This window comes from Oryctolagus cuniculus, chromosome 3 (assembly GCF_051225735.1).
Source record: "Oryctolagus cuniculus isolate XC-2025 breed Fujian yellow rabbit chromosome 3, ASM5122573v1, whole genome shotgun sequence".
NCBI classification, from domain to species: Eukaryota; Metazoa; Chordata; class Mammalia; order Lagomorpha; family Leporidae; genus Oryctolagus; species Oryctolagus cuniculus.
In genome coordinates, this window is record NC_142869.1 from 174264195 (window position 1) to 174286665 (window position 22471).

The following is a 22471-nucleotide window of genomic DNA, read 5'->3' on the forward strand; positions in this document are numbered from 1 at the left end:
CCATCCTATTTGGACTGAATAGATAAAGGAACATCAACGAGGCAACCGTGGTCTGAGACAGCGAGCACCTGTTACTGCCCAGTAAGCCACAGGGTCCGGTCCTAGATAAGATAGGCATGGACACCTAGCTCTGAGAAACGCTCCCAACGGGGGCCAGCACTGTGGCATAGTAGGCTGGGCCTCCATCTGCAGCGCGGGCATCCATAAGGGTGTCAGTTCATGTCCCACCTGCTTCACGCTGATGGCCTAGGAAAGCAGAAGACAGTCCAAGTGCTTGGGCCCCTGCACCCGCGTAGGAGACCCAGAAGAAGCTCCCGGCCTCCGACTTCGGTTCAGACCAGCTCTGGCCATTGCAGATATTGGGGAGTGAAGCAACGGATGGAAGATCTGTCTCTCCCTCTCTCTGTCCATAATTCTACCTCTCAAATAAACAAACACTCCCAAGAGAAGCCTGGCACTGTCCCCCAACAGGAGTTTTGCGGACTTCACTATTAATGAGAAGTTATGTAGAACACTCCTCTAACTAGAGCCCAGCTAAGACATTTCCAACACCAGATGTCCAGCGGAAAAGGATGAGTCATCTTACTTTACTTTCTAAAAATCAACTGTAATTTATTTTCACATCTGTGGGTGAACCAGAGGCTCATCCAAAGGTAGCAATGAAAATCCTAGCAAGCAAGGAGTGAAGCTGGATCCATTCTGAGGAGATGGGACCTGTGTATGACAGTACTGATGTCTTAGCTCACAAGACAGACAGAGCAAGAGCCCATTTCTGGGTCTCTCCTCTTTCCTGTCTGCTCATGACAACTTGTCCTCAAGTACTTCTTTAACTGCAGAGGTAAACACGTGGTTTTTCTCAGGAGCACCTGATAGGCCAACGGTTTCTCCTCATGCTGAAGCTTTGCTGACTTGACCACTAATCCACTGTACTTAACCACTCCTGAATCTTGGCAAACCAACTCTAGGAGCTTACCTGGAGTTTGACCTGGTAGGGAACTGATTAAGGAACAGAACAGAATGTACAAGAGCTGAGCTTCCTACTTCGTACCACGGTTGAAGATTAGGATCCCACCTTCCATCATTTTGGAATGACATGCGCATTTCCTTTCATTCAGCTTTATGGCTTTTGCTCCAGTGGTATTTGACCTGTGCTGTTTTGGCTGAAGTTTATGTTCCTGCTGGCTATATTTCCTTATGGAAGGAATTACTCCAGCTGCAACATTTTACACCATAGGTCTTTTTCATTAGAAACCTGTGTCCTCAGCAAATATTTGAGTTTAAAAAAAATTTTTTAGATGTGACCTACTCCCTCATTACCCCTAGTAGGAATCCACCCTGCAGCATATTGTGGCAAATACTCAAATCCATTCAGAAAAGGGAGTTCACCACCTCAAGACAGCACCAACTCTCCCCTTTTCACCGGGGAAATCAAGGTGTGAACTGAAGCTGAATCTCAAGTTCCTAAGGGGTCACAAATGAAGCTAGAACTCTGGCTTTGGGATTCACAGAACCTCCAAGTTTTCCCATGGTGTGGACCTAGGTCCTGGCTACAAAGTTCCTTATTTCAACACTGCCTGTCATCTGTCTTGTTCTGTCCCCTTGGACTTTTTCATTGCCTGTCGGCTGTAAGTTAAGACAGCAGGTCAGGTCTCACACACATGCTTATGTCTCCTATTGCCCCTGTACTGTGAATGCCACAGAGCAGATTCTTCATAGATGTGGTTATTCTAACGAGCAGCATGTGCAGACAGGAGGAGAACTAGCCGGGCTAACACCTTTTCCTAGTGTAGCAGGGAGAGTGAATGTTGAGCTAGGTGATAAGGAAAAAAATGGGTCTTCCTTACCATTTCATCAAGCAAGTATCCTATCTAAATACTCTAAAGTCTTGTTCCAAGCATCTTGGAAAGATTCAGGGTAAACAAGAGAGTGCAGGGTTAAATCGTTTTTCTGCCCAACACACAGGCTTCTCCATACTCTGTCTTCTACCTACTTCAGGCTGCAAGCAAAACAACAAATCAAATTGATTTCAGTCAAGTTTCAGCAAGAAATTCTCTGCTTTGATTTTGCTGTTTTATTTGGCTTTGTGTGGACAGAAGCCAAAGATACAGACAGAATTTTGGCAGGAGAAGGAATGTATCACAAGGTTTTCTTTCTTTTTAGTTTCTAAAGGTTCATTTCTTTGCTTTCAACAACCTCATTTTGCAAGTCAAAATTTGAGATCTCTAAAGGGAAAAGGACTTATACCCAGGTGCAAAGTCACTTAGGAATAGTAAAAGGTTCAGACGCTCCCAGGTGATTGAATGCCCCGGAGAAAACACATGGTAGCCAAGATCCCTAAAAGCAAAACAAGCAGGAACAGGCTGTCCTTATCTATAGACAGTGCTTAGCTCTCAGTGATCTAGGAAGTTCCTCAATCTACTGTCAACAGGGCAGAGCCAGATGGGGTGAACTTACACTCTATACTGGCTCAGGAAAGCTGCATTTCAACACCACTATCATCTCACTACCGAGGAAGTAAAAGCTGAAGGTTCACTGGCACTTTCTGAAACCCCGTAATACTTTTAGAAAGTGCTGTGATCTTTGTTGCTGATGATTGTCAAGAATATCAAAGAGCAAAAACGGAAAAGCAAGCTCACAGGCTTGGAAAAGATAAGGGAGAACTTGACATAAATGACTCTAAAAACACGGTGCAAGCACACATTTTAGGCTGAGCTGTCATTGCTATGCCAGCTATTTCTCTGGGATCTCCAGCTTTTAAAGATAGGGCTGAGAACACCACTCCCAATTTTTAAACAGGACCTTGGCAAAGGTTTCTAGCAGTTTAAATGCAAGTACAAGAAACCACAAGTTTCAATTCAAGCCAGTAAAATAACTGATGCCCTTGCTTTTAAAGTCAAATTTCTTTTTCACCCAATATTAAATACAATGTATTAGAAGAATCAATTTAGGAAACCCAGGAAGGCAGTCTTGAGTTATTATATTTCAGCAAAGGCAGCTACAGGGATGCGTGAACAGATCTTAGCTGGTTTTGAGATAGGAAACAGTAACATGAATGGTGGTTTAAGCATTTTCTCCCGTTAACCATCTTACCTATCAAGGAATGAATGAAAGGATTTTAGTTAAACATTCTCATGTCTCATGATGGGCTTTAAGCTTTGGAGGTGCTTCCTCTGCACCTGTCTATCTAGAGATGCAAACTATTATTAATCTGTTACTCAGTGGTAAAAGACAACAGGACAACCAGAGGCCAAATCTTGCTTTCCAAGCTCTCTGCAACATTCTAACTTCTGCTTTTGTAGTATCTTTGAAAAGATGAGGATGTTGGGCTCCTTTCCAGGTCTTTCTGGGTTTCAAACATGGTTTCTTGTAATATTGTGAAGTTCTGACACAAGTATGCTTCTAGTCAAATGTAGAGGGCCCCAAATTCCTTCATGCACTCAATAGCATGGGTGACACAGGGGCTCCTGGGCCTTCTCTTGGGTTTTCTGCCCTGCTGTGAGTACAGATAACCATGAAGCCACAGAGGTTTACAAAACTCCCCCTCCACTTCCTTCCCCATACCACTGGTTGGTCTCTAGAGCCTCGGTGTTAACGCCTAGGCCGGAGGTTTCCAGCCCAGGTAAAAGGGGACCAGGAGGGTCGGGCGGTTGCCCAGATGGGTCACTGTCACCTCCGCAGCCTCCGCTGTGGCCTGAACGCAGGTGGTCCTTGAGCGTCTGTTTGTAGCGGAAGCTTCTGCCGCAGTAGGAGCAGGGGTAGGGCCGCTCGCCCGTGTGGATGCGCTGGTGTTTCATGAGGTGGTGCTTGCGGATGAAGCTCTTGCCGCAGTGAGCGCAGCTGAAGGGCCGCTCTCCCGTGTGCAGCCGCCGGTGGTTCAGCAGGTGCTCCTTGCGCATGAAGCTCTTACTGCAGTCAGTGCACGGGTAAGGGCGTTCGCCCGTGTGGATCATCTGGTGGCGGATCAGGGCCGAGTGGCCGTTAAAGTCAATGCCACACTGAGGGCAGGAGAAAGGCCGCTCCTGTGCATGGCCACGCTGGTGGAGCAGGAGGCTGATCTTCAGGCTGAAGCTTCGGCCACACTGGGTGCAGCGGAAGGGCCTCTCGCTTGCATGAGCTCGTCGGTGGCTGGTGAGTCGGGCCTGGTCGGCAAAACGCTTGGGGCAGTCAGGGCAGGGGAAAGGGCGCTCAGTGCTATTGTGGACCCGAAGATGGTAGGTGAGCCTTGATGGGTGAGTGAAAGTCCTCGCGCAGTGCGGGCAGGTGGGCGGCGTCTCACTGGCATGGTCTTGGGAGGTGCTACTAAGGTCAGCCTGAGGGGGGAAGTGCTTAGGGCACTGGGCACAGGGTAAGGGGTGCTCACCAGCATGGCTACACTGGTGCGTGAGCAACATGTCTTGACTGAGGCTCTTGCCACAGTGGTGGCATGAAAACACCTGCTCCCCCACTGGGGGTGGGAGAGGGTAGCTACCCAACTGAGTGAAAGTCACTTGTCCCTCAGAGGCTTCAGGCAGGTCAGGGGCTGGACGTCCAAAAGGTGTCACAGGTGCAGACTGCTGGTTTTTGAAAGCCACCTCTGAAAAAGCATCCTTTGCTGCCGGTGGTGGAGAAGAGAAGGTGACTGGGACCTCAGGGCACAAGGAGGCTCTCGCAAGGCCTTCAGCTTTGATGACAAGCTCTTCATCTGAAAGAAAGGACGCAGGATTACACCTATCAATACCTGTTTCACTAGCAGCTCTCCTATGTTCCTGCCCAGCTCCAACAAACTGCTCCAAGCTCTTAATTTGGCTCAGATAAGAAACTCAGTGGAGGTGTGATAATGATCAAGGCATCTGTAGTCCCTGTGGCAAGTCCTCACAGTATTTAACAGTGTACCTCTTTGATGCTACCTGCTTAGGAAAGGAAAAACCTTGGCACCAATCTTCCCACATTACGTTCATTATGTTTGGTCTCTGCTCAAGAATTCTGTGTTGCCTGTTGTGACAAAGCCTCAAATCACACATTTCTTTACTCCCGCTTCTTGCTAGTCTATCAGTTAAATCCTTCCATGTAATCAGCTGGCTCTACGTTCCCCAATTAACAACATAATTCTGCTTCTGCATCTTTGTTCATTCTGCCCTCTTTTTTGGAGAATTCTTCCCTTCTTTCTCTCTCTTCCCAGATTATACCTGACTATACCATATCAATCGTCTAAGACCTAAGTCTGTCTTTAATTCTTCCTCAGGCCTTATCTAAATATCTAAATTAAAATAAGATCCATTTCACTCACCCTTGACACTTAACAGTCATGCTTATCAATATGTGTCCCCAGTGTAAGTTTCTTGAAAGACAAAAATTATCTTATTTTTCATTTTATTTCCTAGAGTCTAGAAGAACACAGGGCATGGAAGATATGAAAAAGACTGCCTTAAGTTGAATAGTGATAAATGATTGAGTCTCTTCTGACCTTGAGAATCTTTTCCGTCACTCAACCGTCAACATATAGATGGTACTAAGATATTTCTGTTTCTTCTGCCTTTCACTAGGAGGGCTCGGAATTAACATTCCCAATCGTGCCTCCCCAATGCTGTTTTTGTTTCCACTGCTTGTCTCTCTCCACCCCGCTCCTCATTTCTGTTCTGTTCTCTTCCTATGACTGTTAAATGTTCTTCTGTTTTTCCCTATCCTCATACTTTTGTCCACCTGTAAGCACTTATTTTTCTTCCTCTGATAATTCTTAATTTGAGTTTGCACTTAAACATGTTTTCTCACTTAAAATTTATTTTAGTGACATTTCAGTTTTAATTCTAACTTGTTTGAGCATGTCTATTTTTTTTTCTTTCTGATTCTTCTCCAACTTTTTTGCCTCTCCAAGCCCATGTATTTCATATGCTTTTTCAGTCATTCCTAGCATGGCATGAACGTCTCTTCAACTGAATACTCACCAGCAAATGTGCTTTTGTATATGTCACTCTCCTTGGTCTCCTGTGGGGCCCCAACCTGAGGATCTTCCTCTTGTTTAATCCAAGACAGAATATCTGAGGTTGAAATACCAGGCTCTATTTGTGAGGAAAAAGGAGAATGGCCTTCAGGGACTTGAATCTGAAGGTGAAATAATTATGTTGGCTTGTAGAACACTAAAATGTGCCCACATATTTACTTTTAACTATGAAACTAAACCAACCTTTAAAAAATGCATATAAACTCTGCAGAACCAGTTAAAAATGATGCTAGATTTATGTATTTTCACATGTTATACTCAGCTTGATCCTCTATTTCCAGTGAGTTCCTTAAAAACAAATCACCATCATGGGAGACCAGGAGGAAGCACCTGGCTCCTGGCTTTGGATCGGCACAGCCATTTAGGGGGTGAACCAACAGAAGGACCTTTCTCTCTGTCTCTCCCTCTCACTGTCTAACTCTGCCTGTCAAAACAAACAAACAAACAAATCACCATGGCCAACATTGTGGCGCAGTGGGTAAAGCCACCGCTTGCAGTGCTGGCATCCCATATGATTGCCGGTTCATACTGGCAGCTCCACTTCCAATCCAGCTCTCTGCTATGGCCTGGGAAAGCAGAGGAAGATGGCCCAAGTACTTGGGCCCCTGCACCCATGTGGGAGACCTGGAAGAAGCTCCTGGCTTCGGACCTGCACAGCGACGGCTATTGTGGCCATCTGGGTGGGGAATGAACCAGCTGATGGAGGACCTCTCTCTCTGCCTCTCTGTAACTCTGCCTTTCAAATAAATAAATAAAACTTTAAAAACAAAACAAACCTGCAACTGCCACCAAATGTCCTCTTCCAATAACACCACCAGTACAATTAAACTATGGGATTCATTTGTGACAGATTCAGAAAAGGACAGGTCACAGAGAGGTCACAAAGCTTCTGGTACTTACACAGCAGAACAGTCTACAGCTTAATGGCTAGGATCAGAACACAGTTCCTGTTTCTCTTCTTACTTTCCTCAGAATGGACTCAACCAGGTGCCAGTACTGTGGCATAGTAGGTTAAGCCTCTTCCTGCAGTGCCAGCATCCCATATGGGCAAGGGTTCAAGTCCCGGTTGCTCTACTTCCAATACAGTTCCCGGCTGAAGACCTGGGAAAGCAATGGATGGCCCAAATACTTGGGTCCCTGCACCCATGTGGGAGACCCAGAAGTTTCTCCCTCCTGCCTTCGGATTGGCCCAGCTCCAGTGGTTGTGGCTATTTGGGGAGTGAACCAGCAAATGGAAAATCTTTACCTCTCTTCTCTCTCTTTTTTTCTCTCTCTGCTTCTGCTTCTCTGTAACTCTGCCTTTCAAATACATAAATAAATCTTTAAAAAATCAGTAAGATTCTAAAATGTGCATGAGCAAAACGCCAGATTACTTTCAGAGGATCTCCAATTAGACTCACGGCTGACTTCTAGTCAGAAACCCTACAGGCTAGAAGGGAATGGCGAGATACAGTCCAAATGTTAAAAGAGAGACTGTCAATCCAGAATACTATACCCTGCAAAGTTCTCATTTATGAATGAAGGTGAAATTAAAATTTTCCATAACAAACAGAAATTGAAAGAATTTGTCACCACTTGTCCAGCCTTACAAAAGATGCTTAAGAATGTGCCACACACAGAAACAGAGAAAAAAAGCCATCATTATGAATGAGAAGGCAGAAAATCTCCCAGTAAAAATACAAAGGAAATCCAAAGTAAACAACAGGAATACTTATGGAAAAATGGCAGGGCAAAGTCATTACTTATCAATAGTCACCTTGAATGTAAATGGCCTCACAAAAAATGACCTAAATGAAAGATCTCTATGATAAGAATTACAAAGCACTAAAGAAGACATTTAAAAAATGGAAAAATCTTCCATGTTCATGGATTGGAAGAATCAACATTATCAAAATGTTCATACTACCAAAAACTATTTACAGATTCAATGTGATCCCAATCAAAATACCAATGACATTCTTTGCAGATCTAGAAAAAATGATGCTAAAATTCATATGGAAATACAAGAGACCTCAAATAGCTAAAGCAATCTTATACAACAAAAGTAAAGTCAGAGGCATCACAATACCTGATTTCAAGACATACCACAGGGCAGTTATAATTAAAAGAGCCTGGCACTGGCACAAAAATAGACTTGTAGACCAACGGAACAGAATAGAAACTCCAGAAATCAACCCACGCATCTAAAACCAACTTACCTTTGACAAAGGAGTTAACATCAACCCCTGGAATAAGGACAGTCTTTAACAAATGCTGCTGGGAAAACTGTATCTCCACGTGCAGAAGTATGAAATCAGGTCCTTATCTTACACTTTACACAAAAATCCACTCAAAATGGATCTAAGACCTAAATCTATGACCTGATATCATCAAATCACTAGAGAACACTGGGGAAATTCTGCAAAACATTGACATAGGCAATGACTTCTTGGAAAAGACCCCAGAAGCACAGGCAAAGTAAAAATTGACAAATGGGATTACATCAACTGGGAAGCTTCTACACTGAAAAAGAAACACTCAGCAGTGAAAAGGCAACCAACAGAATGGGAGAAAATATTTGCAAACTATGCAACTGATAAAGGGTTAATATCCAGAATCTATACAGAGCTCAGCCGGCACCACGGCTCACTAGGCTAATCCTCCACCTGTGGCGCCGGCATACTGGTTGGGGCGCCAGATTCTGTCCCTGTTGCTCCTCTTCCAGTCCATCTCTCTGCTGTGGCCTGGGAAGGCAGTGGAGGATGGCCCAAGTGCTTGGGCCCTACACCTGCATGGGAGACCTGGAGGAAGCACCTGGCTTCTGGCTTCGGATTGGCACAGCGCACCGGCCATAGAGGCCATTTGTGGGGTGAACCAACGGAAGGAAGACCCTTCTCTCTGTCTCTCTCTCACTGTCTAACTCTGACTGTCCAAAAAAAAAAAAAAAAAAAAAAAAAAAATCTCAAGAAATTCAGTAACAACAAAACAAACAACCAGTTAAGAAATAGGCAAAGGACAGGGCTGGCAATGTGGCACAGTGGGTTGATGCCCTGGCCTGAAGCAACAGCATACCAAATGGGCGCTGGCTCGAGACCCAGCTGCTCCGTTTCCGATCCAGCTCTTCTCTATGGCCTGGGAAGGCAGGAGAGGATGGCCCGAGTCCTTGGGGAGACCTGGAAGAAACTCCTGGCTCCTGGCTTCGGATCAGCACAGCTTTGGCCATTACGGCCAACTGGGGAGTGAGCCATTAGATGGAAGACCTCTCTCTTTCTCTCTGCCTCTCTTCTCTCTGTGTAACTCTGACTTTCAAATAAATAAATAAATCTTTAAAAAGAAAAAAGAAATAGGCAAAGGACTTGATTAGACATTTTTCAAGAAAAGAAATTCAAATGGCCAACAGACACTTGAGAAAATACTCAAGATCACTAGCCATCAGGGAAATGCAAATCAAAACCACAATAAGGTTTCACCTCACTCCCGTTAGAATGGCTTTCTCATAAAGAAATCAACAATCGACAATGTTGGCAAGGATGTGGACAGAAAGGTACCCTGGTCCACTGTTGGTGGGAATGTAAACTGTGGAAGACAGTATGGAAACACTTCAGAAATCCAAATATAGCTCTACCATATGATTCAGCCATCCCACTCCTGGGAATTTACCCAAACCAAAGAAATCAGTACATGAAAAAGTGATCTGTACCCCATGTTCATTGCAGCACAATTCACAATAGCTAAGATATGGAATCAACCCAGATGTCCATCAACTGTTGACTGGATAAAGAAATTATGCTATATATACACTTATATACACTATGGAGTACTAATCAGCTGTTTAAAAAAAAAAAAAGAAATCTGTCTTTTGCAACAAGATGGACGCAACAGGAAACTACTATACTTAGTGAAATAAGACAGACCCAGAAAGACAGATAGCATGTTTTCCCTAATCCAAAGTAACTAATAGAGTACATGAAGTGTAATGTATTGGATTGAAATAGACATTTTGAGATTTGAAGATTGTTTTCTCTTCCACTGAGGAACTTTTTTTTCTTCATACTATTTATTGAACTCTTTTACCTAGATTAGGGTTAACTATACAATTATTAAGTACACTTAAGACAGATCTATGTAAAAATTAAGAGTAGGGGCCCGGTGCTGTGGCACAGCGGGTTGACACCCTGGCCTGAAGCACTGGCATCCCATATGGGTGCTGGTTCAAGACCAGGCTGCTCCTCTTCCGATCGGGCTCTTCTCTATGGTCTGGGAAGGCAGTAGAGGATGGCCTGAGTCCTTGGGCCCCTGTACCCGTGTGGGAGACCTGGAAGAAGCTCCTAGCTCCTGGCTGTAGATCGGCGCAGCTCCGGCCATTGTGGCCAATTGGGGAGTGAACCAGCAGATGGAAGACCTTCTCTCTGTAACTCTGACTTTCAAATACAATAAAAAAATCTTAAAAAAAAAAAAATTAAGAGTGGGAATGCAAGAGGGAGAGAAGGGAAGGTTGGAGCATGGGCAGGAGGGAGGGTGGGGGGGAAGTGCCACTATGTTCCTAAATCTGTATATATGAAATACATGAAACTCATATAACTTAAAAAAAAAAACCAAATCACTATTTTTATTTCAGAGTTGATAGTCTAAAATAATGTAGAAATAATACATCTTTAACTTCATTAGCACTTTTTTAAAAGATGTATTTATTGGAAAAGCAGAGTGACAGAGAAAGAGACCATTCCTCCACAGATTCACTCCCCAAATGGCTGCAATGGCCAGACTGAAGCCAAGAGCCAGGAACTCCATCTGGGTCTCCTACATGAGAGGCAGTGGCCCCAGCACTTGGGTCATAGTCTGCGGCTTTTCCAGGCACATTAGCAGGGAACTGGATTGGAAGCAGAGCAGCTGGGACTTAAACCAGCACTCCATATGGGATGCTGGTGTTACTATCAGCAGTTTAACTTTTTTTTTTCTTTTTTTTTTTTTGACAGGCAGAATTAGAGAGAGAGACAGACAGAAAGGTCTTCCTTTTGTTGGTTCACCCCACAAATGGCCGCTATGCTGTACCCATCTGAAGCCAGGAGCCAGGTGCTTCCTCCTTGTCTCCCATGCGGGTGCAGGGCCCAAGCACTTGGGCCATCCTCCACTGCCCTCCCGGGCCGCAGCTGAGAGCTAAACTGGAAGAGGAGCAACAGGGACAGAACTGGCGCCCCAACCGGGACTAGAACCTGGGGTGCCAGCGCCGCAGGCAGAGGACTAGCCTAGTGAGCCGCGGCACCAGCCAGCAGTTTAACTCTTATGCCACAACATCTGCCCCATCCACTAATTTTTTTTAAAGATTTATTTATTTGAAAGGCAGAGTTACAAAGAGACACAGGTTGGGGTGGGGAGGGGGCTATCTCCCATCTGCTGGTTCACTCCCTAGGTGGCTGAAACGGATGGCTGGGCAAGGCCGAAACCAAGAGCCCAGAGCTTCTTCCATGTATCCTGCGAAGGTGCAGAGGCCCAGGCATGTGGGCCATCCTCTGCTGCTTTGCCAGACACATCAGCAAGGAGGTGGATCGAAAGTAGAGCAGCAAGGTCTTGAACTAGCACCAATGGGATGCTGGCGTAGCAGGCAGTGGCTTTACTTGTTATGCCACAATGCTAGCAGCCCACTAACACTCTTAACATTTAAAATATTTTCACCTTTTTCTCTCAGTTAGTTCATGAAAAAAGGAAACAGAGAATATTTCCTCCATTTAAATAAAGTGGCATACAGAATTTAAATAAATTGTCATTGAGGAAGTTCTTGAAATAAACACTCATGTTATCAAAGACTGGCTTTAAAATACACCAGAAAATAAGAAAGAAGACTAAGAAAAAAAATTTTTTAATGTTAATTAAGAAACAAAACAGTTTTGGAGTTACAAGGCTAAGCCAGTCTGAGCACAGAACCTGATCCCCAGAAACGTACTATCCAGATTCCCAGGTCTGGGCTCTTTCCAAGAGATCATATTATTCCGCTTATTAAATAAACACGGGGAAGGGAAGAGAACAGTATCTGGAAGTCCTTCAGGACATGGGGATTCTCTTTCAAAGAAAAAATGCACAGCCTCCAGAGGCTTTACAGAGAAACAGCTGTGCTTGCCAGGCCAAGGCCAGCCTGGACCTACACTGCTTTCTATGGCTTAAAAGGACAAGCTGGCAAGTTCACAAGGCCCAGGGAGTAAATTCAAGTTCTCAAGTTATTTCTCAAAAAAGCCTCGAAGCATGGTATGGTTTTAGTCCTAGCAAATGTCTTCTAAATTAGAGAACATGGCAATCTAAAGGTGCACCCAAAGCAGAAATAAGATACTGAATAAGACCAAAGTCCCAAAGACTGGCAGGCTATGGAGAGACTGGAAAGCACAGATTGTGGCAGCCTGCCTTCACAACTTCCTACTCAGCTCCAAGCAAGACCAAACTGGATGAAATGCAGTGCCACCTTTGCCTCTGTCCAGACTTTTATAAACAAATACTAGTATATGTACAGAAAAAGGCAGAGGGGAGACATTATGTATCCGGAAGAGGACTTTTTATAAAGCTTTTCCTTAAAACAGTGGCTTTTATTTATATAAAGGTAACAAATTTCTTATACATAGTTCTAAGACTATAATGAGGCCGGCGCCAGGGCTCACTTGGTTAACCCTCCACCTGCGGCGCAGGCACACCGGGTTCTAGTCCCGGTTGGGGCACTGGATTCTGTTCCAGCTGTTCCTACTCCAGTCCAGCTCTCTGCTGTGACCCCGGAAGGCAGTGTAGGATGGCCCAAGTACTTGGGCCCTGCACCCCATGGGAGACCAGGAGAAGCACCTGGCTCCTGCCTTCGGATCAGCGCAGTACACCGGCCATAGCAGCCATTGGGGAGTGAACCGCCGCCTGCGGTGCCAGCATCCCAAATGGGTGCCAGTCAGAGACCCAGCTGCTCCACTTCTGATCCAGCTCTCTGCTATGGCCTGTGAAAGCAGAAGATGGCCCAAGTCCTTGGGCCCTGCACCCACATGGGAGACCCGGAAGAAGCTCCTGGTTCCTGGCTTTGGATTGGCGCAGCTCCGGCCATTGGGGCCATCTGGGGAGTGAACCAGCAGATGGAAGACCTCTCTCTCTCTGCGTAACTTTTTTTTTTTTTTTGACAGGCAGAGTGGACAGTGAGAGAGAGACAGAGAGAAAGGTCTTCCTTTGCCGTTGGTTCACCATCCAATGGACGCCACGGCTGGCACACTGTGGCCAGCGCACCGCGCTGATCCGAAGGCAGGAGCCAGGTGCTTCTCCTGGTCTCCCATGGGGTGCAGGGCCCAAGCACTTAGGCCATCCTCCACTGCACTCCTGGGCCACAGCAGAGAGCTGGCCTGGAAGAGGGGCAACCGGGACAGAATCCGGCGCCCCGACTGGGACTAGAACCCGGTGTGCCGGCGCCGCAAGGTGGAGGATTAGCCTATTGAGCCGCGGCGCCGGACTCTGCCTAACTCTTTCAAGCAAAATAAATAAATCTTAAAAAAAAAAAAAGTGACTTAAAATATAACCTGTTTCTTTTTAATAATTTTCTGAATGAGTTAATACTCTACCAACAAACTTCAAATGTGACTTCAAGTGGTTTTGACTTTTCGTACTGTTTATCACAGAATCTTATATATTTGATTAATTTCAATCCATTGCAGTTACTATTTTTTAGAAGATTTATTTATTTGGGCCGGCGCTGTGGCTCACTAGGCTAACCCTCCACCTGTAGCGTCGGCACACCGGGTTCTAGTCCCAGCCAGGGCGCCGGATTCTGTCCTGGTTGCCCCTCTTCCAGGCCAGCTCTCTGCTGTGGCCAGGGAAGGCAGTGGAGGATGGCCCAAGTACTTGGGCCCTGCACCCCATGGGAGACCAGGATAAGTACCTGGCTCCTGCCATCGGATCAGTGCGGTGCGCCGGCCGCAGCGCGCTGGCCGCGGCGGCCATTGGAGGGTGAACCAACGGCAAAGGAAGACCTTTCTCTCTGTCTCTCTCTCTCACTGTCCACTCTGCCTGTCAAAAAAAAAAAAAAAAAAAAAAAAAAAGATTTATTTATTTGGGGCCGGCGCTGTGGCGTAGCCAGAAATCCCACCCAGGTTGCTCATGTGGGTGGCAGAGACTTGAGACTTGTGCTATCTTCCACTGCTTTCCCAGGCACATCAGCAAGTAATTGGATCAGAAGTGGAACAGCAGCATGGGGCTGGCAATGTGGCATAGCTGGTAAAGCTGCCACCTGCAGTGCCGGCATCCCATATGGGCACTGGTTTGAGTCCCAACTGCTCCACTTCTGATCCAGCTCTCTGCTATGGCCTGGGAAAGCAGTAGAAGATGGCCCATGTCCTTGGGCCCCTGTACCCAAGTGAGAGACCCAGAAGAAGCTCCTGGCTTCAGACTGGCGCATCTCTGGCTGTTGTGGACAATTGGGGAATGAACCAGCAGATAGAAGACCTCTCTCTGCCTCTCCTTCTCTCTCTGTATAACTCTTTCAAGTAAAATAAACACGTTCTTAAAAAAATAAAAGAAGTGGAACAGCAGGGACACAAATCGGTGCTAATGTGAGACTCTGGCATTGCAGGTGACAGTTTAACCCACTATACCACAACGCTGGCCCTATAAATCCTGTTTTTATATTTGTATCTGTTCTCTCTTAACTCCCATAATATTGATTCCTAATGACATTAACATAATATTTGCTTTATCTGAATATGTACTTCAAAATAATATTATATAGGAGTAGGCCTTTAGCCTAGTGGTTAGCACACTGGCATCTCCTACTGCAATGCCTGCCTCTGGGTCTGGCTCCAGCTTCCTGCTGAAGCAGACCCTGGACGGCAGTACTGATGGCTGAGGTAACATGGGAGACCTGGCTTGAGTTACCATCCCCTGCTTCAGTCCCAGCATGGGTCCACTGCGGGCATGTTGGGAGTGAACCAGCAGCAGCTGGGAGCTTTTAAGTAAATAAATAATTAAAAAATAAGTATGGGGCCGGCGCCGCGGCTCACTAGGCTAATCCTCCACCTAGCGGCGCCAGCACACCGGGTTCTAGTCCCGGTTGGGGCGCCGGATTCTGTCCCGGTTGCCCCTCTTCCAGGCCAGCTCTGTGCTGTGGCCAGGGAGTGCAGTGGAGGATGGCCCAGGTGCTTGGGCCCTGCACCCCATGGGAGACCAGGAAAAAGCACCTGGCTCCTGGCTCCTGCCATCGGATCAGCGCGAAGCGCTGGCCGCAGCGCGCCGGCCGCGGCGGCCATTGGAGGGTGAACCAACGGCAAAGGAAGACCTTTCTCTCTGTCTCTCTCTCTCACTGTCCACTCTGCCTGTCAAAAAAAAATAAAAAAAATAAAAAAATAAGTATGTGAAGTAATATATATATTAGAAAAAATATCAATATCACTGACAAAAATTTGAACTCAAAAGTTTCTGTGGTTCTTCTAGTTTTTAAGATATATCCTCTAGGGATACATAGTTAAAACATGTTTGAAAGACATTTCAAATGAATCTTCTGTATGTATTTATGTCTCCAGTCCCTTACAAATTAGGTTTAATTGTTTTAGCAGGTGTTTCATTTATAAATGTTGTTGTTTCTTAAGTAAAATATTTACAGATTCTAAAAGCAAAACTATAAAATAAATATGTTTAGGAAAGTCTAGCTTCCATCTCTGTTCATTCACTCCCTGGATGGGTAGCCATATTGTTTTTGTTTTAATCTTCAATTATTTCTTTGTAAATACATAAATATATATACATATAAATTCACATAATGTGGCACACTATACAAACTTCTATACCTTGGTTTTCCATTTAACAATGGGTTCTAGAGACCTTTCTAGAGCAGTAAAGAGCTTTCTCACTCCCTTTTGATAGTTATACTATACCACTGTTTATTCAAGAGTCCCAATTCATGAGTACTTGTATCCTTTCCAGTCTTGTGTTACACTAGTGCTGCCAATGGTAAAAGCTACAGAAAGCTAAAACAATAAGCCAGTCCTAAAGAAACATAAATGGCTGTTATTACTAGAGTCCACTGGCTAAGCATATCTTACTGAACTTGGGAAACCCCTAAGAAGTTAACACTTTCTTTTGCATTACAAGGCTCCCCTAAATAACTAGAGGAGCTAGTGTTGTGGCACATCGGTTAAGCAGCCACTTACAACACTGGCATCCAGACTGGAATACCAGTTGGAATCTGAGTTGCTCTGCTTTTGTTCCCTGTCTGCTAATGCACCTGGGGAAGCAATGGAAGACAGCCCGAGTGCTTGGACCCCTGCCACCTACATGGGAGACCCAGATGGAGTTCTGGGCTCCTGGCTTTGGTCTGGCCCAGCCTCAGCCATTGTGGCCATTTGGGGAGTGAACCAGCAGGTGGAAGATCTCTTTCTCAGTCTCTGCCTTTCAAGTAAAATAAATCTTAAAAAACTAGATCAATACAAATAAATGTTTTATTAAATAATTGATTCTCAGCACATACACAGAATACTGTAGTGTCTATTACAATTTTGTGAGAGTGGCGGAGGTAAGGAGCTGGAGAATTTGCATACGAGGATGGTATGATACAGACACCAATATATGATAGTATGGCAACTGCTGCCAGTGCCAGTACACAGTGGCCCTTGAAACATTCTTCACAAGCTTGAGGAATTCCAACAATGCATAATTAAGACAGAAAATGAAAGTAAAATCTGGTTTATTTAAGCAGCCAGCTTCGGAGAAAGAGAATAAAGGAAAAAAAAAACCATAAATATTGATCAGATGAGAGGAACTGAGTAAATGCTAAGTTTAGGTTTGAAAGTGGTAAAAATTAGAAAGGCTGATTAGAAGAATTATATAAAATTTTAATGACTATATTATTTAAATGTTATTTTAAGTATAAGTATATACAGACTCGAACTTTCTGAAAAGGGACTGGAAATTTGAGGTTCTAGGATTTCTGCAAAGCTCTTATAGGCTGAGTTACAACTCAATGGTGACCTGACTTCTTCAGGTGACAACATACTGCTCCCAGGGCAGGTGTTTGGCCTGTGGTTAAGACATGGACATTTCACATTAGGGAGCCTAGGTTCAGTTCCAGCTCTGACTCTGGCTTGCTGGCAATGCAGACCTTGTGAGTAGTAGTGATGGCTTAAGCAACTGAGTTCCTGTCAACCACACGTGTGGTTGGATTGTGTTCCTGGCTACAAATTTTGGCTTCAGCCCAGCCCCAGCCATTTAATCATTTGGGGAGTAAACCAGCCAATGAGAGCTCTTTTTTCCCTCTGTACCTCTCAAATAATAAAAACTAAAATAATGGATCCCAACACAAAGAAATTGAATATGTCTGAGGTGACAGATACTCCGATTACTCTGACCTGATCATCACACATATATACAGTATCACAATAAATATGTACAATTACTGTAATTTAGAGTAGGTGCTGGTGTTGTGGCACAGCAGGTTAAGCCATTGACTGCAATGTTGGCATCCCATATGAATACTGGTTCCAGTCCCAGATGCTCCATTTTTTTTAAAGATTTATTTATTTATTTATGTATTCAAAAGGGTTAGAGAGAGGCAGAATGTGACAGAGAGAGGCAGAGAAAGAGAGGAAGACTTCCATCCACTGGTTCACTCTCCAAATGGCCACAACAGGCAGAGCTGTGCTGATCTGAAGCCAGGAGCCAGGAGTTTCTTCTGGGTCTCCCACATGGGTGCAGGGGCCCAAGGACTTGGGCTATCTTCTACTGCTTTTAGAGTCCACAGCAGAGAGCTGGATCACAGTGGAGCAGCCAGGACTTGAACCGGCACCCATATGGGATGCTGGCACTCCAGGCGGCAGCTTTACCTGCTATGCCACAGCTCCATTTCTGACCCAGCTCCCCGCTAATGTGCCTGGGAAAGCAGCGGAAGATGACCCAAGTGGTTGGACCCCTGCACCCATGTGGGAGACCTGTATGAAGCTTGGCTCCTAGCTTTGGCCAGGGCCAGCTCTGGCTCTTGCAGCTATTTGGGGAGTGAAACAGAAGATCAATCGATCTCTCTCTCTCTCTCTCTCTCACAACCAGTGGATGTTAAGATCTCTCTCTACCTCTCCCTTCTCTCTGTAACTCTGCCTTTCAAATAAATATTTTTAAGTCATAGAAATAAAAATTTTAAAACAATTTTTTTCAGCAAACAGAAAATAATAACTTTCCAACTCATTTTAAGAGAACATTACCCTGATAAAAAACCTAATGAGTACAAGGAAAAAAAAAATACAGTACTATAGTCCTAATTAGTACAAGTAGAAAAACCTTTAATGAAATATATGGTAAATCAAATCCAGAAAAAAGAAAAAAAAAGGAATCACTATCCTTCTCTTCTGTGTACCTCTCCACCACTGGGATTTATAATATCGTGTATTCTCGTGCTCGTAATTTTCACCTTTTCAATTCTGTACGACTCTCTTAAGCATTCTTGCAGGGCCTGTCTTACGGTGATACATTCTTTCAGTTTTTGCTTAACATGGAAGTTTTTTTTCCTCCTTCAATTCTGAAGGATCCTTTGTTAAGTATAGTATTCTTTGCTGGCAAATTTTTATTTCAGGCCTTAGCATTTTATCTCATGTCTCCTAAAGTTTCTTGAGAAGTCTGAAGTTAATCAAATGAGATTCTTTTTTTTTTTTGACAGGTAGAGTTATAGACAATGAGAGAGAGAGAGACAAGAGAAAGGTCTTCCTTCTGTTGGTTCATCCCCCAAAGGGCTGCTAGTTCCAATCCGAAGCCAGGAGCCAGGTGCTTCCTCCCAGTGTCCCGTGTGGGTGCAGGGGCCCAAGCGCTTGGCCCATCCTCCACTGCTTTCCCGGGCCACAACAGAGAGCTGGACTGGAAGAGGAGCAACCGGGACTAGAACCCGGTGCCCATATGGGATGCTGGCACTGCAGGCGGAGGATTAACCAAGGGAGCCATGGCGCCGGCCCCTGGAGATTCTTTTAAAAGTGACTTTATGCCGGCCGGCGCCGCGGCTCACTAGGCTAATCCTCCGCCTTGCGGCGCCGGCACACCGGGTTCTAGTCCCGGTTGGGGCGCCGGATTCTGTCCCGGTTGCCCCTCTTCCAGGCCAGCTCTGTGCTGTGGCCAGGGAGTGCAGTGGAGGATGGCCCAGGTGCTTGGGCCCTGCACCCCATGGGAGACCAGGAAAAGCACCTGGCTCCTGGCTCCTGCCATCGGATCAGCGCGGTGCGCCGGCCACAGCGCGCTGGCCGCGGTGGCCATTGGAGGGTGAACCAACGGCAAAGGAAGACCTTTCTCTCTGTCTCTCTCTCTCACTGTCCACTCTGCCTGTCAAAAAAAATATATATAAAAAAAAATTAAAAAAAAAAGTGACTTTATGCCTTTCTCTTGTTTTTTAGATACCTGTCTTGTATTTTTGACTGGCTGACTACAGTACGCTTCAGGGTTTTTGTTGTTGTTGTTGTTTTGTTTTGTTTTTTTGTTTTTGTTTTTTTTTTTTGGTCAAATCTTAAGAGTCCTTTGAGGGACTGGCAATGTTGTGCAATAGGTTAATCCTCCGCCTGTGGCGTCAGTGCCCCATATGGGTGCCGGTTCTAGTCCCGGCTGCTCCTCTTCCAGTCCAGCTCTCTGCTATGGCCTGAAAAAGCAGAAAGCAGTAGAAGATGGCCCCAGTCCTTGGGCCCCTGTGCCCACATGGGAAACTGGGAGGAATTCCTGGCTCCTGGCTTTGGATTGGCACAGCTTCGGCCATTGAGGCCATTTGGAGAGTGAACCAGCAGACAGAAGACCTCTCTTTCTGTCTCTCCCTCTCACTGTAACTCTACCTGTCAAATAAATAAATAAATAGAATCTTAAAAAATAAAAATAAAAAAGAGTCCTTTGAGCTTCCTGGATGAGGGTATCTGTCTCTTTCCTAAAATTTGAGAAGTTCAATAACTACTTATTGAAGGGGTTTTCTATGCCTTTTCCTTTCCTTTCTCCTTCTGGAACATCCATAATAAGAATGTGACCTTAACAGTGTCTGAGGCTGGGGATGAGGTGGTACGGGCAGTCCCTGAGTCATCTGGCTAACATGTTTCAAGACTCAGACCATGGGTACTAGCCTGGGTCAGGGACCATGATATTCTAGGTTTTACCATAGAAGGCTTGGTACTGGGCTGGGTTGGAAGGCCTGGACTTAATTCCCTCTTCCTCACTCAAGAAGAAAGCATCTCTATACTCCATGTTGTCTGGAGCTGGCGCATGGGTGATACAGGAACTCTTTCCTTCCTGCTTTCTTCAATGCATCTTTGATTATTATTATACTAAACCAGCCACAGTGGTCTCTCACTTGGCTTTCCCAGCTCTTGTAAAGGTAGTTTGGCATGTGAATAGCTGTTCAAATTGATGTCTCTATGGGGAGATGAGTAGTGGAGAATCTTACTCAGCTACCAGCTTGCTCCCATTCTATGTTCTCAATTAAAATGCACAATTAATTCTCCCTAAAGTTCTAAATGAAATAATACAATAATATATTATTGATTTTATTTCATAGGAAATATGGACAAAATCCAGGTATAGTTTAGAAAGTTACAAAGTGTACCAATATTCCAAAATAAACACACTGGTCTAACAAATTACATGATATTTTAAAACATTTAAGTTGGCCTTGCATTAGTGTCCCCCACCTAGAACTTGTGCTGAACAAGCTTTACACACCTTAATGATCAGATAATGACTAAACACTATTTTCCACTGAAAGGAACCAGGATCCCTTAAAGTGTTGGGAGGAAAATTAAAAACAGGCTTCAGACTGCCTATCCTGAAATCTGCTTACAGGATTAGCCCTTGGCTGGCAAACTCTTCCCTACACTGACATAAACTTTTCTCTAAATGATAAGGCGGCTCACTATGCCTAAACTATTTGTCAGGTAGTAGGTTTACACGCTCCTTCTGGCAGCCTGGAATTTGGGTATGTGCTAGGCAGGAGGTGCTTGTAATAAGCACCCAGTAAAAAACTCAGGCACTGAATCTTTAGCAAGCTTTTCTAGTAGACAATATTTTGTAGGTGTTGTCACAACTCATCGCTGAAAGAATTAACTGTGTCCTGTGAGACTCTTTGGAAAGGACTCTGGGAAGTTCTGATTGATCTGATTCCTTCCAGACTTCCCGCCATGTGCCTTTTCTCTTTGCTAATATTCCTTTGTATGATTTTGCTGTAAGAAATCTTAGCCATTAATAGACCATCTGCTTAATCCTGTGAATCCTCCTAGCAAATCAACAAACCCAACAGAGGTCTTGGTGACCCCCAACAGACCCAGGAACACATGTTCTTAAAGACAATAAGTACACTATTGAGACCATATTGGAAGGGGGCAAAGGCCAGTTTAAAGTCTTCTCACTTTCCAAGTTGACAATGTGCGCAACCAAAAGAAAATTGAAATAAGTGAATATATAATCAAACCTTAAAGGGGAAATACAAAGATACAATTTTGTTGTTGTTGTTTTAAATGCTATAAATTAACTAGCCCAAGTTATATGAATCCTCAAGTTCCAGCAAACATTTAGGTTGATAATTACTAATGTACACTAAGGCTGTAAAGAACAAAATCAGAGTATTAGATAAATTCAACACTTAATTTTCAGTAAAAATAAAGTATATAGGTTGACTTAAAATGGAATTCAAAAAACCAAGGTAAAAATAAACAAGATGGTAGCTAAATGAAACTCTGATACATGCTTACAAAAGCAAATTATTTCTTTTTTATCCATCGCCAAAAATGAAAACACCAATAATGTAAACCAAAAAGGTATTTCCAATAAGGATTCTTTCTGCAATCAAATCACCCATCCTTACTGGTATTATTATTTTAACTCTATTACATATATCCTTAATATAGATATTAATTATATTCAACCTGTTGCATTGCCTAAAATAATCAAACATTCTTAATAATATAATGTATGGCAGATATATGCATTGATTAAAACTCAAGAATGTACACTTTATATTTTAACATTTCAGGCTGGTGTTGTGCTGCAGCAGGTAAAGCCACGGCCTACGACGCCAGCATCCCATATGGGAGCTGGTTTATGTCTTAGGAGCTCCCTTTGCCATTCCTGGCTAATGGCCTGGGGAAAGCAGTGGAGGATGGCCTGTGTTTGGGTCTCTGCTACCCATGTGGGAGACCAGATAAAACTCTTGGCTTTTTATTTGATGTAGCACTGGCCATTGTGGCCCTCTGGGGAGTGAACCAGTGGATGCAAGACCTCTCTCTGAGTCTCTCTGTCTCTCCATAACTCTGCCTTTCAAATAAATAGTCTCCTTTTCTTAAGATTTATTTTATTTGAGAGGCAGAGAGAAGGAGAGATAGAGATAGATAGATCTTCCATCCACTGGTTCACTCCCCAAATGGCCACAATGGTCAGAGCTGTGTCATTCTGAAGCCAGGAGTCAGGAGTTTCTTCCAGGTCTCCCACCTGGGTACAGGGATCCAAGGATTTAGGCCACTTTCCACTGCCTTCCCAAACTATTAGCAGAGAGCTGGATTGGAAGAGGAGCAACAAGGA

General features: G+C 44.5%; 1 protein-coding gene across 2 annotated transcripts in view; it reads right to left on the bottom strand.

Annotated features, from left to right (window-relative positions):
- Nucleotides 1–2035: 2035 nt before the first annotated feature.
- Nucleotides 2036–22471, bottom strand: part of ZNF398 (zinc finger protein 398) — a 38368-nt gene continuing 17932 nt past the window's right edge. For both annotated transcript variants that reach the window (XM_002711940.6, XM_089329565.1), the window contains exons 5-6: nucleotides 5922–6035; nucleotides 2036–4681 (exon numbers count right to left, since the gene is read on the bottom strand). In XM_002711940.6, coding sequence (XP_002711986.1) covers nucleotides 3528–4681; nucleotides 5922–6035 — 1268 coding nt within the window. In that variant the 3' untranslated portion in view covers nucleotides 2036–3527. The remainder of the gene's footprint in view (nucleotides 4682–5921; nucleotides 6036–22471) is intronic.